The 17,508-nt window shown below is 40.4% G+C and overlaps 1 protein-coding gene across 6 annotated transcripts in view; it reads right to left on the bottom strand.

Moving 5' to 3' along the window:
• Nucleotides 1-4,614: 4,614 nt before the first annotated feature.
• MCC (MCC regulator of WNT signaling pathway) overlaps nucleotides 4,615-17,508 on the bottom strand; it is a 418,752-nt gene continuing 405,858 nt past the window's right edge. For all 6 annotated transcript variants that reach the window (XM_056537453.1, XM_056537452.1, XM_056537454.1 and 3 more), the window contains 3 exons: nucleotides 16,409-16,500; nucleotides 5,806-5,928; nucleotides 4,615-5,332 (listed from right to left, as the gene is read on the bottom strand). In XM_056537453.1, coding sequence (XP_056393428.1) covers nucleotides 5,152-5,332; nucleotides 5,806-5,928; nucleotides 16,409-16,500 — 396 coding nt within the window. In that variant the 3' untranslated portion in view covers nucleotides 4,615-5,151. The remainder of the gene's footprint in view (nucleotides 5,333-5,805; nucleotides 5,929-16,408; nucleotides 16,501-17,508) is intronic.

The raw sequence follows: 17,508 nt of genomic DNA, 5'->3' as shown, positions 1-17,508 counted from the left end.
TACTCAGACCTAGGTTTTATTGCTAATGATTTGTCTCCTTGTTGTATCCTGTCTAGAAATAACATATTACACAGCAATAAACCAAACTATTAAACATTCTTCAGATGGTCTTTTTTTATTTATCTGGTGAATTCCTGTTTCAAATGGTATCCAAACTGTGGCCCTCCAGATGTTGCAAAACTAAAACTCCCAGCATGGCTGGACACCTGTTGGTTGCCTCGGCATGCTGGGAGTTGTAGTTTTGCAACATCTGGAGGGTCACAGTTTGGACATCACTGCTGTAATTAGAGATGAGCGAACCTAAAGGAACCTTTCAGGTGCTCCGGTGGATACAGTCCTAGGAATGTATCCACCTTTTCCAGCCCACCGGAGCACCTGAAGTCATCAACTGCCGAGCAGAGATGTTCGTGACGAATCGAATTTACTGTAAGTTCGCTCATCTCTAGCTGTAACTCATCTTGACTGTTTATTGTATATTTACTCACAATCAGTGCACAACCTCCATGCAGCCTATTCCTCAGCTAAGCATTGAGCAACAGATCAGTGCAGCAGGTGTACACTATAGTGTGCTCTCTAATATATAGCTTCCTGCAGCTTGTCTCTTATCTGACTGTCCACATGTACTGCTGCCTATAGGATACACAGATGAAGCAGAAGATAAGAGAAAGTTGTGCAAGAACAAAATGTCAGCATAATAACTAGAATGCTGAAGCTTTGATCACCTATTTTGAGAGACCCTAATATCCTGTCTGCAGAATAGGTAATCTATCTTGGAGCAATCCCTTTTAACGGCACACACAAAAAAAACGGACACTTCCACATATGAAGTATTTATTCTGAATATAAGAACATTTGTAAAATAAACATTATAAATTGCTCTGTATAAATAAATGAAGTTTATTTTTAATTTTTTTACATTTTTGTATCAAATAACCATGTAATGACAACCCGACAGAAAGAAGAGTATCTTGAAAGGCAATGTAATGTGGTATTTCTGCCATGGGGAGGAGTGGACAAATACTGCTTACAAAAACTACACAAAATGTAAATGCCCGTTTACATTCTGACACTGGAGGGAGTGGAAACCCGGTAGAAAAATAGTACATTACAGAAGTCTTTGTAAAGCATAAATCCATGCAGTACCCCATAATACAAAGTTTCCAGGTGGAGAAAGTCTGCTGAAAATACAGTAAATTACTTGACTAAGGGGTAGAAAAGATAATTATCTGCTCTTAAATGAAGAACTGTACTGCAAAGCCTTGTGTGTGAATGGGTCCATTTCTGTGCAGATCCTGTTCATATATTTAGAAGTTGGCATTGTATACACTTTGGAAAGCCAGACATTTACATGGCATATCATCAGTTGTATGCTGGTGCTACATGGACAGCTTACATTTGTTGCCAGAGTAAAGTTACGTGTGATTAGTGCTGGGCGGTATACCGGTTCATACCGAAATTTTTGTCCTGCACGATATGAATTTTTCCCATACCGCAATACCGGTTGGGCCCCTCCCCCCTCGGAAATGAATGAACAGCCAAGCACTGCCCTGTCCCCATCGGGGAACTAATCACGTCACCCGCAAGTGCTGCCCTCCTCGTCCTCCTGTGTGTTGCAGGCCGCCGGCACTCTATACTGTACATTGTATCCCTATGCACGGGCTGGAAAAGATATACAAAATAAACTCTCACCTCCCGTTGGTCCGGTACCGGCCTCACCTGCTTCCTGGAAACGTTGGAGAGCTGTCAGCCTATCACCAGCTGCAGCAATGTTCCGCCTCGGCCGGTGATAGGTTGAGCGCACTGTCATGTAATAAGCCAGCTTCTTACATGACAGTGTGCTCAAACTATCACCGGCCGAGGCAGAACATCACTGCGGCCAGTAATAGGCTGACAGCTCTCCAACGGGGGAAGGTGAGTTAAAGTTTATTTTGTTTATCTTTTGCAGCCCGGGCATAGGGATACAGTGTACATTATAGAATTCCAGCGCTGGAAGCCCGCAACAAACAGGAGGACCAGGAGGGCAGCGCTTGCGGGTGACATGTGATTAGTTCCCTGATGGGGACAGCGCAGTGCTGGGCTCATGGGTCACATTATTTGGGGGGAGGAAAAACCGTTATATACTGTGGAACCGCCATAAGTTACAAAAATACCATAATACACATTTTTGGTCATACTGCCCACCTCTACGTGTGATGTCTACAAATAACATAATAGGGAAAATAGAAAACCTGTTTATGAAAAAGGAGCATGGCTTAAATGCAATACGGGCTAAAATTTGGAGCACATTTCTGGCTTTATAATAGTCTGAACTTGAAATCTGTTGTATGTTTACACGGTCTAGTCTAAGAGCCTAAGCCACTAACCCCTGTTATATTCTCCCACTTCTAACAAGTAAGATACTGAACAGTTAGTAATATACTGGTAAGTGTGAAGCACAGGGAACAGTAAAATCTTCAGGCTATAGTACAAATATTTGGCACTTGCTTGTGGCCCAACAAGTGTTCATTAGATCCCAAAATTGCTGGAGGTGTTGCAGGCCTCCACTTAATGTTACATGGAATCTATCATCATTTTTCCGCTTCCTTAACAGTGAGCCATCAGGTGATCCGCGCCTTGCAAATCTTGATAGATCTATTCCTATACCCAAACAGGAAAAGCTCTAATCAATCAACCAAGGTGGGTACGGTGGGGAGAAGCTACCAGAGATCACCCAATGACTTGTAGTTCAGGCAGTATGAAAGTGATAAGCTGTTGGGAAATGCTCAAAAAGAGGTCACAATACAACCATACTGGGCGGTATGACCAAAAATGTGTATCACAGTATTTTTGTAACTTATTGCGGTTCCACGGTATTCCCCCCCCCCCCCCCAAATCCTGTGACCCGCGAGCGCTGTTCTGCTTCTCCTCCTCCCCAATTAATAATCAGCCCAGCGCTGCGCTGTCCCCATCGGGGAACTAATCACATGTCACGCGTAAGCGCTGCCTTCCTCGTCCTCCTTTTTTGGTGCGGGCCGCTGGCGTTGGAACTCTGTACTGTATGCTGTATCCCTATGCCCGGGCTCCAAAAGATAAAGAAATTAAACTTTGCTCTCCAACTGGGGAAAGTGAGTCAGCCTATCACCGGCCGCAGCGATGTTCCGCCTCGGCCGGTGATAGGTCCCGCCTCGGCCGGTGATAGGTCAAGCACACTGTCATGTAAGAAGCCGGCTTCTTACATGACAGTGCACTCAACCTATCACCGGCCGAGGCAGAACATCGCTGCGGCCGGTGATAGGCTGACTGCTCTCCAACTGGGGAAAGTGAGTTAAAGTTTAATTTCTTTATCTTTTGGAGCCCGGGCATAGGGATACAGCATACAGTACAGAGTTCCAACGCCAGCGGCCCGCAACAAACAGGTGGACGAGGAAGGCAGCACATGTGATTAGTTCCCCGATGGGGTGATAATTAATTTTTAGGTGGGGGGGGGGGGGGTTTGAAGCAGAACAACGCTTGCAGGTCACATCTGATTAGTTTCCCCATGTGGGGACAGCGCAGCACTGGGTTGACAATTCATTCATTCCCGAGGGGCCCAAACGGTATTGCAGTATGGGAAAAATTCATATCATGCAGGACAAAAATTTCGGTATTCGGTATGAACCAGTATACTGCTCAGCACTAGCCAGCGTGTATCATTTAATAAACATTGTGCAACCACAGGCAAGTGCTGGTATGGCTTACTTGGACTACCCATGGTAATAAAAATTTAGCAGTGCCAGCCTGAAGACGGGATTATTTTGAATCCATAAGATTTTCTCTTTCACACATTTCTTTCCTTAGCAGAATACATAAAAACTGTATCCTATAGACTAGGTTATTTATTCATATAAGCTGACAAGACGTGATTTTTTATTTTTTTTTATAGCGAATGGCACGTAACTATCCCTCCTCCAGTCACTGATTTCCAACTTCCCTTACTAGAGGGACTGGGATAGGTTAACACTTGTTTCAGTTGTCCAGTAGTATATCTTCTATTTCTGCCATGGAATACAGACCTAAGCACTTACTTGTATTATGCTTTACAGATGTGGTCACTGACCAATGGACGGAATGTGCAGTTTATGCATTGACTGTAGACAAACTTGTACAACTGATAAAACTTCATCTGTAAAACTTACTAAAATAAGGACCTTAACAAAACTTTTAAAGTGCATCTTAATTTTACAGATGAGCGCTCCGTGACACAGGACTGGCCCACCAGGAAGTTGTATATTATAAACAACTGCATTCACATTTCCACACAACTCCCATCTTACTATGAGCGATTAACCGAAGAGATTATGATAATGTGTATATGATGAGGAACAACAAACTGAGAAAATCATCAAAAATACTATTAACACTGTGGTCCTTACCAAAAAAGATGGCATTACAACTGTAGTGTTAGACCCACCGAAAAATGGATATTCATGGTATTTAACCAAAGTTTGTGTTCTTCCTCTGACCCCCAGGCAATGTTAATGTTGTCTGCACTTGCCATTAATAGCAGAATATGATTATAATCGAACACAATATTCTGTATATATTAAAAAGCAACACATAAAAAAATAGGCTATGAATAAATTTTGACAGCTCCCGGAGAAGGAAAATCAAAGCACTTTTACTCACAGTGTACTAAGAAAAACTATCTCTGCATCAGTTTATATGAACATATTAAAGCTGTAGGGTGAGCGCCCATCTGGCTGAGCTGATGCAGCATTTCAATGTATTGGTTAAAGACACTGGAGAATCCTCTCACCAGTAGCTTGATGCTATAGTTATTTGCTGTTCGTGACAGCACCTCTCCCAGTCCTCCAGAGTATAATAAAAGTTTTCATACTCCTAAACTGAAAAAAACAAAAGGTGCAACTCTGCTCAGGAGCATCCAGTTCTTTTTGCATGGAACACATGGCATGGGACATCTCATCTTATGGAAGTGTAACATCCTTTTGGCACACACCAGTGTCTTAAAACAGAGTTCTGAACCATCACAAAGAGGATATGTATTTCTGTATGTTCCTGCGAGCAGTATGTGGAGAGCGAGTGTATTGTACAACCAGTCACACCCAGGAGCAGAGTGCTGAAGAGCAGTGCTTTGGGTACAGGAGAAGCCATCAGCGGGCACTGCCTGATGCTTCACAGAGAGGTCTCATTAGTATGAGGTCTGGAGTTCTCCTCCTCTAGTAAAGCTATCCTCTGCTTCAGCATTCGCACTTGTGTCTCATGTCTCTCCACCATCGCCATCATCTGAGACTCCAACTTTTTCAGTTTATTCTGATGTTTCTTCTTTGCCTTTTCATAAGCTGCCACAAGGTTGCTATTCGGGGATAAGAAGAAAATATAAACATTATAGGATCTTACAGGTAATCCAACACCTATCCATGTACTGCTTACTGGATCATTGGGCCATTTCCCTCTAGTTGCTTCCAAGTGAGCATCTGAAGTGGATTTTTGTAATTATTATTTTAAGCAGCTATCTCTATTTAATTTGTTATTTCACACACGGGCCAAGTAAGTGAACTAAAAAGCAAATAAATAAATTGTATTTAACTTTTTCCAACACAACCTAAAGCACCAGCTCTGTTGATATATTTCGGTTTTCTTTTTTCACCTATGGTATAGGTGTATCTCTGGTCTAGCTCGGTATAGCAATTGGGGGTTATTGGGAGTGAACCACCCTGTTACTCATTGGACTATTGCCTAGGTTTTCACACATATTATGAATTTATACCTGTGATTCCCGTCATATAACAGAATTTATTGGCAGAAAATGTTTTAATTATTACTAACCTATTGGCTCTCTTTAAGTCATTGACAAACTCCGCTGACTGCTGATGACGGATTTCACTGCTCTTTGTAAGTCTTTCTAAGGCACTCACTAGTTCTTGTGCCCGAGACTTAAGCTTTTTTTCCCTGCAATAAAAGGACACATACGTTTATAACAAAGAAAACACAATAGGTGATATATGTGCTGCCATATAACTGAAATAACAAAATGTATACACAGTGAAAGTGAAGGAAATGGCTACATTTATAATAGGAGCTAAACCTGAAGCTGTACCCAAGACTAGAGGAACCAAATATTGAAGTTGCACATTTTTTATTTAGATTTGATGACATTTGAACTATTACAATATAATAGTTCAATTATTTAAAATATATAGTATAAAATAAATGTACAATTGTTGAACAAATCCAATCCACATGGTGGGAAATGTTTCACTAAAAGGGATCCATAGTACAAATTTTTAAATCTGCAGCAGAGTTTTAACAGTGGATATTAGCTCTTTTAGGGTAGGGTCATACAAGCCATATTTTGCTGTGTATTTTCCCACCCATTTAAGTCAATGGGGAACTAAATCAGCTGCTGAAAATACGCAGGAAAATACAGCATGTGTGACCCTACTTGTACTGTAAAGGAGTGAACTTCGCAGAAGCCCCTCAGCTGCCATGGAAACCCATCGGCATCCCATGATTGTGTCACCCAGCTGCTGATGTGATAATAAAGCCCCACAGATCGGTTACGTGCTACCGTCATGATATGACTGTGGAATGTAACAGGTTAAACTGCCAGGATATGAGGTTTCTCAAGACCTGGCAGTTTGTGTGAAAGGCAGACTGTCATGCTGACCGCTGAGCTCCTGCCATCTCGGCATGGAGGGCTAGACTTCCGCCATGAAAAGGCAGCAGCTGACATAAAAACATTGATGGTCAACTAACAAAATGTTTTACACAAGCCAATTCTAGTGCTCACTGGCACTCTTTGTTACTAATGTTCCCTAGATGTAAAATTTAAATATGGCCACTAGGTGTCACTGTTTCATTAGAGACTGACAAAGGGCTGTACCTATTGGGGTGGGTCAGACTATAATATGGAAGCCCAACTTAATATAATTCAAAAATAAATGAGCTTTGTACATATACATAACTATACATAACTATACATAATTCTGACCTGGTCACACACTGAGTTGCAGGATGAGGGTATTATAAATAAGGCAAGAAGTTTGGCCACTGTTCTTACAGGAAAATTACCTGGCTGAATCTGCCCCTTTTCATCCTTTTTCAATTCTCTGAACCACTCGGCAACATCTGTGCTCCTGTGAGCAGGCTGCTGGCCAGTGTCACATGATCAATTTCTGTTTTTGGATACAACTCCCAAAAGCCCTAGCATACACTCTATGGCCCAGATTTATCAAACTGTGTGACAGAAAAAATAGAGAAATTTTCCCCCAGCAACCAATCACAGCTCAGCTAACGAGCTCTGGTAAAGTGAAAGCTGAGCTGTGATTGGTTGCTGTGGGGAAATCTCTCCACTTTTTCTCTCACACAGTTTGATAAATCTGGGCCTGTGTCTTTCACTACCCCCTGCCCTGCAACGTCACCGGTCAATCTTCAATTCTACAGTAACTTCCCCTGCAGATAAATAATTCATATTAATAATACAGAGTCTGGAGAAAACTCAGAAGCAGGCTTTATTTGCTGTGCTAGAGTGCAGGCTCTGGACGTGCCCCGACAAGCTGGGTAAAAGCTATTTTTATTCCCTAAATAAAGAAGCAGTATACAGAGTATAGGCATAAGACTGTGGTAAAGGGCAGTGTGATTGAGCATGTGTGTCCACCGGCACTCGGCTCAGTAGGTGTCGGTATACTATGTAAGCACATGGATGATTACTGTATTGGCAGATAATGTAAATTGTTTTTATTATATAATATTAGCGGTAGGGCAATCCCCTTTCATAGTATTACTGAATTCTTCCTTCTACAAGCAAGGCTGAGCAGTTAGTGAGGGGCAGCGGTGGGGTAATTAAATGATTGCTCCTGAAGCCAGTCAACAAACTAGAGAGACTACAGGGAGATCATAAACCTTTTGAGGGCTGCGAGTGATGATGATGATGAGCTTTATAGAGTGCTGGGGAATATATTAGCAATTTTATGTGTGTGTATATGCATAATTAAATAAATAAATAAACAACATGAATGAATGAATGAATAAATAAATAAAAAACTATGGGGAACATTTATCAAGGCATTTTGTGCTTTTTTTGCATCCAAAAGTCATACAAAAAGTCGCAAATGCACCTAAGCACTTTTTTGTGCAACTTTTGTGGGTAAGCAAAAAGTTATAAACAGCCTTACCTAAGCAAATTTCAGTTTTCGCTTTGCAGTGATCAGGTATTTATGATGTGCACAAGGCTTTTGTCTATGGGACATCCGGCACATCCCCTGATCACATTACTCTTGGGCTGCAGAGATTGCCCAGGACTTTTAAACATCCTGATGAATGTCTGGCAGGCAGGTGAAGACAATAGTTAGTGCACAGGACGGGATATGAGGGAAGGACAGGAGGGCGGAAGCGTTATTGTTGCTTTTCCTCTCCCACAAGGTTTGGGTAGGAAGATCAGGCAGCACTGAGTACTTAGCTAGTCTATAAATAAATTAAAATGAATTGTTCATATCATATTGACTGAGATATAATAGCACGAAGAAAGTCCACTTTTTACTGAATGCATTTTTATTCCAATCCAATGATTGTTATTAAAAAATGTCCATAAATGTTATTGGTATTAAAATACAGTATTGAAAAATCACCCTAATGATCTTGACTTGGACTGCAATCCAGATTCATAACCCTGTTCTATTGAAAATAAAGACAAGTATGGCTGTCCTAGAGCTCTGACACCACAAAGTGCAGTCATTACAGGAGAAAGAATGATCAGTCTCTGCTCACATGGCAGATGTGTAGAGGGCACAGCGTGCCAACATTGTCATTGTATTAATTACAGAAATGATTACTGCCACAGCATGTGAGAGAACTCCTCATATTTATAGACGCCACTGAATTGGATAACAGCTAAACAGCATTTAAGTAATGCAGACGGCTGCTGTGGTAATACAGGAACTGGCAGGAAGAGATTGTACCGTTACTCCCTAAGTCTGCAATAGCACAATGTACACTGCAAAAATCCTCCAAGCACAGCAAGCTTCATGTATTGTAATGATATCGGGCTTGTACTATACCAGTGATTCCATGTAATGTATTTCATAATGTCATTTATAACGTAAAAACATTACATACTATTTATATAGAAGGAAAATCACCTGGGAGGGCTGGGGGCATTCACACGTATAGGATCTTCTGCAAATATTAATGCAACTAAATGATTGAACTCCGCATCAAATCTGATGTAGAGCCTGTATGTGTGAATGTATCCTTAAAGCAGCTATAAAGGATTAAAATAACGGCTTTCTTTAAAAAAAAAAAAAAAAAAAAAAAAAACAGCACCCCACCTGTCCCCAGGTTGTGTATGGTATTACAACATGGCTCCATTCACTTCAATGAAACTAAGTAGCAATACAAACTGAGGACACTGTTTCTGGAAGAAAGTGGATATTTATTTTTTTTAACCCTTTTCTGCTGCTTTTCAGTTTTTTCTGTACAGTAACAAGCGTCCAATGAGCTGCTGCTTTTTTTTTTTTTTTTAACCAAGGATAAAAAATGGCACACAATAAGTATATTGTAATAGGAAATGTGAGATGAGGACAAGATCTGGTGATAGAAGCTGAGGTTGTCCATATAAGCGCCCCGTAAATATGTGCCACCTATTTCAATGCAGCAGCCCTAGGTGCTAAAAAATTACACAAAAGCAAAAGAACACTCAACAAACCAAGTTTCTGAATCGAGGTACAAATATATTTTTCCATGACAAGTATGCCATGTTCCACAGTCACTGGAATGGAACGCAGACTGCAAGCACAAGCAAGCAAAATATTGTAATTTTCAATTCATTCCAGAGGAAGTTTGTTCAGTGACAGGTGAAGAGATGTAAAATTACATTTCCTTCAGAGGAACCAGAATGGTATTTCAGTCTCCGAGCAGAAAAGCTTGAAACTCAGCAACAGCATTTGTCAGGATGCCAGCACAAGAGTCAGGACAGGGGTCAGTCGGTGTATAACCTTTTATTATAGTAAATGAAGGATAAGGGCCCTGCCTGTACTCTACCCACAGAGGCCATTTATGAGACAATAAGAATGAATAAGAAGATGTTCAAACAAATTGAGGAAACCAGACCAAGCATTTAACTGAAAGGAAAGTTATTCTCTTTTCTATGGCGTTGTCACATGTTCCATCAACAGAGCTCAAAAACTTAATTTAGCTGTATGTAAATGCTCCAAAAACATCCCATAAGAACAGATATATTATGGTGCTTAAATAGGCAGCATTAACATGTCCTTTATCCTATTAATGTTGCATGTGATGCCCATTCTACAAAGTGGCATATAAGGAACTTTTCTAAAACATTTTAGATTCATGGAAGCCTTGTGATATGTTCCAAACTAATACTCTTGTAAACAACTCCCTTTTCTTGTCATCCTACCTGCTGGTACACTTGGTACATCCAATTATGCAACTTACTGAATACTGTGTCACCTAAGCCAATTTCTTAGATAAGATGTCTCTCTGGTTAACTATTAACGGTATTTACAAAAAATATAAATGGTCTGGTATATAATTCATCATATGTTCCTGTCGGCTCAGCATTCTGTTGGAAACACCAAGGTCATTAGCCGATATATACTCTGGCTCTACCTGTGGTACAAGACTTTTGGAAGATAGTTATGAATCTAGCAATGTAACACAATTTGAGAATGGCATCTGGTGCAGGCACAAGCAGTTTGGGGACAGTAAACCCCAGCCGCATAAAGACCTGCTAATGGTTTAGTGACCCAAATCAGGTGACGGGTTCCCTTTAACAACTATTAAAGGGGTACTACACTGGAAAACATTTTAGTTTTAAAGGGGTTCTCCACCATAAGGTGATTTTAGTATGTACCTGGCAGGCAGTAATGGAAATGATTAGGAAGGATCTGCGCTTGTCTTAGGGCTAAATGGCTATGTTGTAAGATTACATAACACTGTGGCTAGCTTTTTGTTAACTGGTATTTCCTGTTTGACTTTTTTTTTTACTACAAATCCCATAATTCAATTTTCCTCCCTCCCACACATCAGCCACCCCACCCATTAAAACATAAATGAGCTGCATCCAACAAAAGACCTGTGGTTTTCAATCAGGGTTCCTACAGCTGTTGCATTAGTTGCAGATTGATCCCTCCACTCATTAAAGCAGACAGGCTCCCTGTCATCAACTGATTACCGTCACACACAGGTACAGACATTATATTATGAACTACACTAACTTTACAGCCCCTGTAGCATAGTCCAATAAAAAAATTCCTGGAATACCCCTTTAAATCAACTGGTGCCAGAAAGTTAAACAGATTTGTAAATAACTTCTATTAAAAAATCTTAACCCTTCCAGTACTTATCAGCTGTTGAATGTTCTTAATGAAGTTCTTTTCTTTTTGAATTTCTTTTCTGTCTGAATACAGTGCTCTCTGCTGACACCTCGGTCCATTTTGGGAACTGTCCTGAGTACAAGCAAATCCCAATAGCAAACCTATGCTATTCCGGACAGTTCCCGATATGGACAGAGGTGTCAGCAGTGAGCACTGTGGTCAGGCAGAAAGGAAATTCCAAGAGAAAAGAACTTCCTGTGGAGCATATAGCAGCTGATAAGTACTGGAAGGATTAACATCTGTTTAAGTTTATGGCACCAGTTGATAAAAAAATTTTTTTTTCCAGGGGAGTACCCCTTTAAAGGAAAACTGACACTAGGATCACCTAAACTAACAATGGTCTTTACTTTTCTTTGCTCGAGTCGTTCCCTAGCCCCAAGGTGCACTGGTATGGTGCCCAGTTGGTCTCTGAATAACACCCCCTTAATACATTTTCATCGCTTTTCCCATAAGAACATAGGGGGAGATTTATCATTATTTGTCTATTGTACACACAGATCTACCCCTCTACACTGCTTGTCTAATTTACACTCTTGCTCAGAATTTAGAAAGGTTGTGCACTCCTTTGATAAATCTTGTGCAAATATAGAAACGCCCCCCTCGCTCTACCGTGCACTCCTTCTCAAAATCCCTATGTCCACTTTTCCTGTGAGGTGTAGTTCTATTGCTTTGAGGTCAGGATTCCATTGAGGTTTTTTGTTCATCAGGAAAAATGCCAGAAAAACTGTCCCAGCTTTTTTCTTGCGTTTTGTCAGTTTTTCTTTCGTTTTTGCTGGTGTGTGGAAACAAAAAATGTACTAAACTTTTTGTTTTTTTTTTATTAGAAATTTAGATACGTGAATGCGGAGGACTATGTCAGATTTAGTGGATTGCGACGATGAACAGCGTTTAAAAAAAAAAAAAGTCAATAAAAGGGTTAACAAGGACTGTGAGGGAGTGTTTTTTTAAATAAAATTTTTTTTCAATGTGTCGTGTTTTTTATAATTGAATTTTCAGGCTTAGTAGTGGAAGGCGTCTTGTAGACAGAATCCATTACTAAGCCAGGGCTTAGCGTTAGCCCCCAAAACAGCTAGCGCTAACCCCCAATTATTACCCCGGTACCCCCCGCCACAGGGGTTCCGGGAAGAGCTGGACCCAACAGGCCGGCGGTAACAGGCTGGCGTTATTTAGGCTGGGGAGGGCCAGTAACAATGGTCCTCGCCCACCCTGGTAACGTCAGGATGTTGCTGCTTGGTTGGTATCTGACTGATACTGAAAATACGGGGAACCACACACTTTTTTATTTATTTATTTATAAAAAAAAGGCATAGGGTTCCCCCTATTTTCAGTATCAGCCAGATACTAACCAAGCAGCAACAGCCTGAAGTTATCAGGGTAGGCGAGGACCATTGTTACTGACCCTCCCCAGCCTAAATAACGCTAGCCTGTTACCGCCTAGGCCCAGGAGCGCCATTTTTGATGCTCCGGGCCTGCTGGCTCTGGCTCTTCCCGGTACCCCTGAGGCGGTGAGTACTGGCATAATAATTGGAGGTTAGCGCTAGCTGATTTTGGGGCTAACGCTAAGCCCCGGCTTAGTAATGGATTCCATCTATAAAACAGCTTCCACTACTAACCCTGAAAATTAAATTATAAAAAACACGACACATTAAAAGAAATTTTTTATTTAAAAAAAAAAATACTCCCCCACAGCCCTCGTTAACCATTTTATTGAAATAAAAAAAAAATGCTAGTCATCGTCGCAGTCCACAGAATCTGACGTAGTCCTCCGCATTCACGTATCTGAAATGACAAGAAAAGAAAAACAAGAAATATGGGTTAGTTATTCTTTTGCGCTGTCCCCTGGGAAGAGCGCACATAATGCAGTGTGTTCCTAAACAGGTTCCTAAACAGGGAGCCTCCAATTGTTGTTAAATTACAACTCCCATCATGGGGGGCTGTAGTTAAGCAACAGCTGGACTCTCCATGTTTGGGAACACACTACTCTGTTCCCATTATGCAAAACGAATAATGTGAACAGAGATCTGTCCCTCTGCCCTTGGACTACTACTCCTATCATGGACAGACTCTGCCCATGTAGTCCAGGGGCTGAGGTGCAGATCGCACCAGGTCATTCTGCAGAAACCCGCTGCGATCCTCATTTAAGTTAACGAGCCGAAGGCTCCTGTATACACTGTCATAATTCATAATCCCCGCCGCCGGGAGAGGGGAGCTCTGATTGGTCAATAGCTATTTACCAATCAGAGCTCCCGTGTTCTGGCGGCAGGGATTATGAATTATGACAGTGTATATAGAAGCCGGCGGGCAGCGCGATGTAGCCGCATGTAACCCCGGCTTGTTAACTTAATTGCGGATAGCAGCAGATCATTCCCTGGAGACCCGCCGATCCACATTTATTAACTATAAAATCCGGCGGTACATGCATCTACACTGCGCTGCCAACTGGCTCCTGTATACACTATCATAATTCATAATCCCTGCAACTAACTTTGAATATAAACCAAATACAATACAATAATTTGCCTAATTCTTTGACAGTGCCTTATGAGACTTAAAAATGGAGTTCAAAGAAGGATAAATATGGCACTCTCCTCAAGTCTTTGGTGCACAAGTAGGTTCCCAACCAGTCTTGAACAATAGAAGAAGAAGACTTGGCACTCAAATACGTGAAGTATGAAGAATTTTTTTCAAGCAATCAAATATACAGTTACTGACGTTTCGGTCCGATAGTAGGACCTTCCTCAGAGTTCTGTGAGAGGAATAAAGATCTATAATTAGTATGACAAAAACCAATACAATAAGCACAAAATAAAAGGTGCCAAATACTGGCAAAAAATCCCCCAAAGAGTGTACGGGATGTGGTAACAAGTGTATATCTTTATGTACAATAAACAACATCTCATTACTAGACAATACATACTCCAGTATATATTATATATGGTAATAGAACTAAATGCGAAAATAAGATAGTAATTAGGGTATTATTGCCCAAACATATAACAATGAGAAATGTCGTCTGGATCTATATTTATGTTACATATAGATCCAAACGACATTTCTCATTGTTATATGTTTGGGAAATAACACCCTGATAACTATCTTATTTTCGCATTTAGTCCTATTACCATATATAATATATACTGGAGTATGTATTGTCTAGTAACGAGATGTTGTCTATTGTACATAAAGATATACACTTGTTACCACATCCCATACACTCTTTGGGAGATTTTTTGCCAGTATTTGGTTTGTGTTGAATGTATTGTTTTTTTTTTTTTTTTTTTTTTTTGTCATACTAATTATACATATATATATATATATATATATATATATATATATATATATATTCATCTTACAGAACTCTGAGGAAGGTCCTACTAACAGACCGAAACGTCAGTAACTGTATATTTGATTGCTTGAAATAAATTCTTCATACTTCACGTATTTGAGTGCCAAGTCTTCTTCTTCTATTAAAAATGGAGTGAGAAAGCCTGTCTGGCATCCCATGTGGTACAGCAGACTGGGTGGGTTTTCAGCCAGAGAGAACCATAGTCTCCAGTGAGAGGCAACAAACAGAGACACCATGCGGAACTGTAAGGCAGTATTGCACATCCAACAGTGCATTTTATTGTTTGCTTTTATCAATCATCTTTATGATCATAAAGGTTTACTTTACATCTAATTTTTATTTTTCTACTTTTGCACTATTTATACCCTCTAGTCCAGTGTTTCCCAACCAGGGCACCTCCAGCTGTTGTAAAACTACAACTCCCAGCATGCCCGGACAGCCGCTGGCTGTCCGGGCATGCTGGGAGTTGTAATTTTGCAACAGCTGGAGGCACCCTGGTTGGGAAACACTGCTCTAGTCCATCGTGAGTCAGGCAGAAACTGATGTTAGAGGGTATGATTTTAAGATGCTATATGGATCAAAAGAAAGCAACACAAAGCTTAGCTTGGATTTGCTTTTGACAGAGATCCACTATAAATAACTGCAGACATAGTTATACACATGTAGCTGTATGTGCTCTTTCTATAAAGATACATTATGACACTCCACTCCCACTATTTGATTTAAAGCCAGGATTTCACTGTGGTAAATCCTAGCGGCATGTAGCAGACATCATAATGCTGTGACATAGAAGTCAGCGGTAAACATCTCTATATGACTTGCCAACTTCTCGCTGAGCAAAACTGCCAAAGCAGATGTTGTGATGTCACAGGAGACGGCATTCCCTCGCACATGTAATAGACAATGCAGAGGTGGATGTGTTCTCATTACAGGTTCTCTCCCATGTTAAACAACTGCTCAGCTGTCATCGCTGGCAAGTCACTAAGTTCTATTCCCACATAAAACAACAACCATAACAGCAAATGCAAGAGACAAAATACTAAAAAGCCACGTGTGCTACTCTAGTTATATATATATATATATATATATATATATATATATACACATATATATATCTTCTGATGAGCAATACAGATGCTGCGAAATTTGGCTCCAATCTGCAAGCTCTCTTCTAAATGCAACCTCTGTTCTACATGATACTATCACCAATATTCATAGCTGATGACCTTTAAATACTAAAGGACTGTTGCTCTAAGATATGTTGATCGATGTGGCAGGTCTGACAGCAACATCTGCATTAGGCTGTAGCCACACACATGCGGTTTTTAACAAAATAAGAAAGACTTATAAAGACATATTACTTACTAATGGACATTTGGAGGCATAGCTAATAATAAAATTATGCGGAGGTGCACGAGCCCATGTACCTAGGCCCAAGATGATCTGCAGTGGACTCACACAAGGTCTGCAGCTGACTGGCTAAGAGAGTGAATAACTACATCAAACAACTCACAATGGGACATCTGGACTATTTATGTACCATTCCAGATTAGGAACACAGAATATTCCTAAAGTACAAGGTAGACATCTGGACACACGTGAATATGTATTGGAAACCCTAATTCAGTGATATTACATGCATAACCCTGATCGCAGGCACATTTACTATGCAAGTCTTGCTGGATCTTACCTTTTTAGTGCACCTGTGAGCTCTGTTGCTAGTTCAGCATCACTGTAAGTTCTCAACTCAGACAAGGACAAAGATGTTCCATCGATGGAATCCTATGGGATAAGATTTGTAATAAGGTTTTTTTGTTTCTACTGAACCCTATGAAAATAATCACATCAATCACTAAATCTGTATTGCGCTGCCACAAAATGTTATGTTTGACCTTGGGTGCTGTTAAAAAAAACTACAAAAAAGAAATAAAGAAGCCATATTCATCTGCCTCAATGCCACACAGCTGCTATTGTGAAATCTCCCAGTACCCACAGCTAAAAGCTGGTGCCTGGGATATGTGGTCCCTGCAGGAATTACCCATTCAGCCAAACACTGTTTTGAGGCAGATCAAAGAAACCTGCCAAAACAGGGAGACCAGGGCAGGTTAGTTATACTTTTTCTTTTTTTAGTATATAGAACACTACTGAATGAAGATGTCAAGGATTTGTGTTCACTGCTCAGATGTAAAAAATGTTTTAACGGATAGTGCAGTGCATCAAATCCTTCATTAGTCTGTAAACTATTACATTTTAGTATTTTCTATATCCTCCTATATCCTAGAGTCTCTTTCTGACCTGTATCATGTAATGATCTTTACATTCAGTTTACAGTGAAACATACAAGAACATATTTATCAAATGAAATACCACAAGTGATGTGTGCTATATACACTGGGGGAGATTTATCAAAACCTGTCCAGAGGAAATGTTGCTGAGTTGCCCATAGCAACCAATCAGATTGCTTCTTTCTTTTTTAACAAGGCATCAGCAAAATTAAAGAAGCAATCTGATTTATTGCTATGGGCAACTCAGCAACTTTTCCTCTGGACGGGTTTTGATAAATCTCCCCCAGTATGTGAATGACTTGTGCTGCATCAAAGTGACATGGCTAAACAATTGCTCCAAACGTATTCTTGGCTTGTGCCCTGCTCGATGAAGAAGGAAAACACTCATTGGTTCAATTTATGGGGACAACAAAGGTTATGTAGCATTCACTTTATCTCTATAAACAGAATTTTTAAGTTAAAAATCTATACAAAACAAGCAATAATGGTACAGGACTACACATAC

Source organism: Hyla sarda, chromosome 1 (assembly GCF_029499605.1).
Source record: "Hyla sarda isolate aHylSar1 chromosome 1, aHylSar1.hap1, whole genome shotgun sequence".
NCBI classification, from domain to species: Eukaryota; Metazoa; Chordata; class Amphibia; order Anura; family Hylidae; genus Hyla; species Hyla sarda.
The sequence above is the reverse complement of the archived record's forward strand: the minus strand, read 5'-3'. Positions and strand labels throughout refer to the sequence as shown.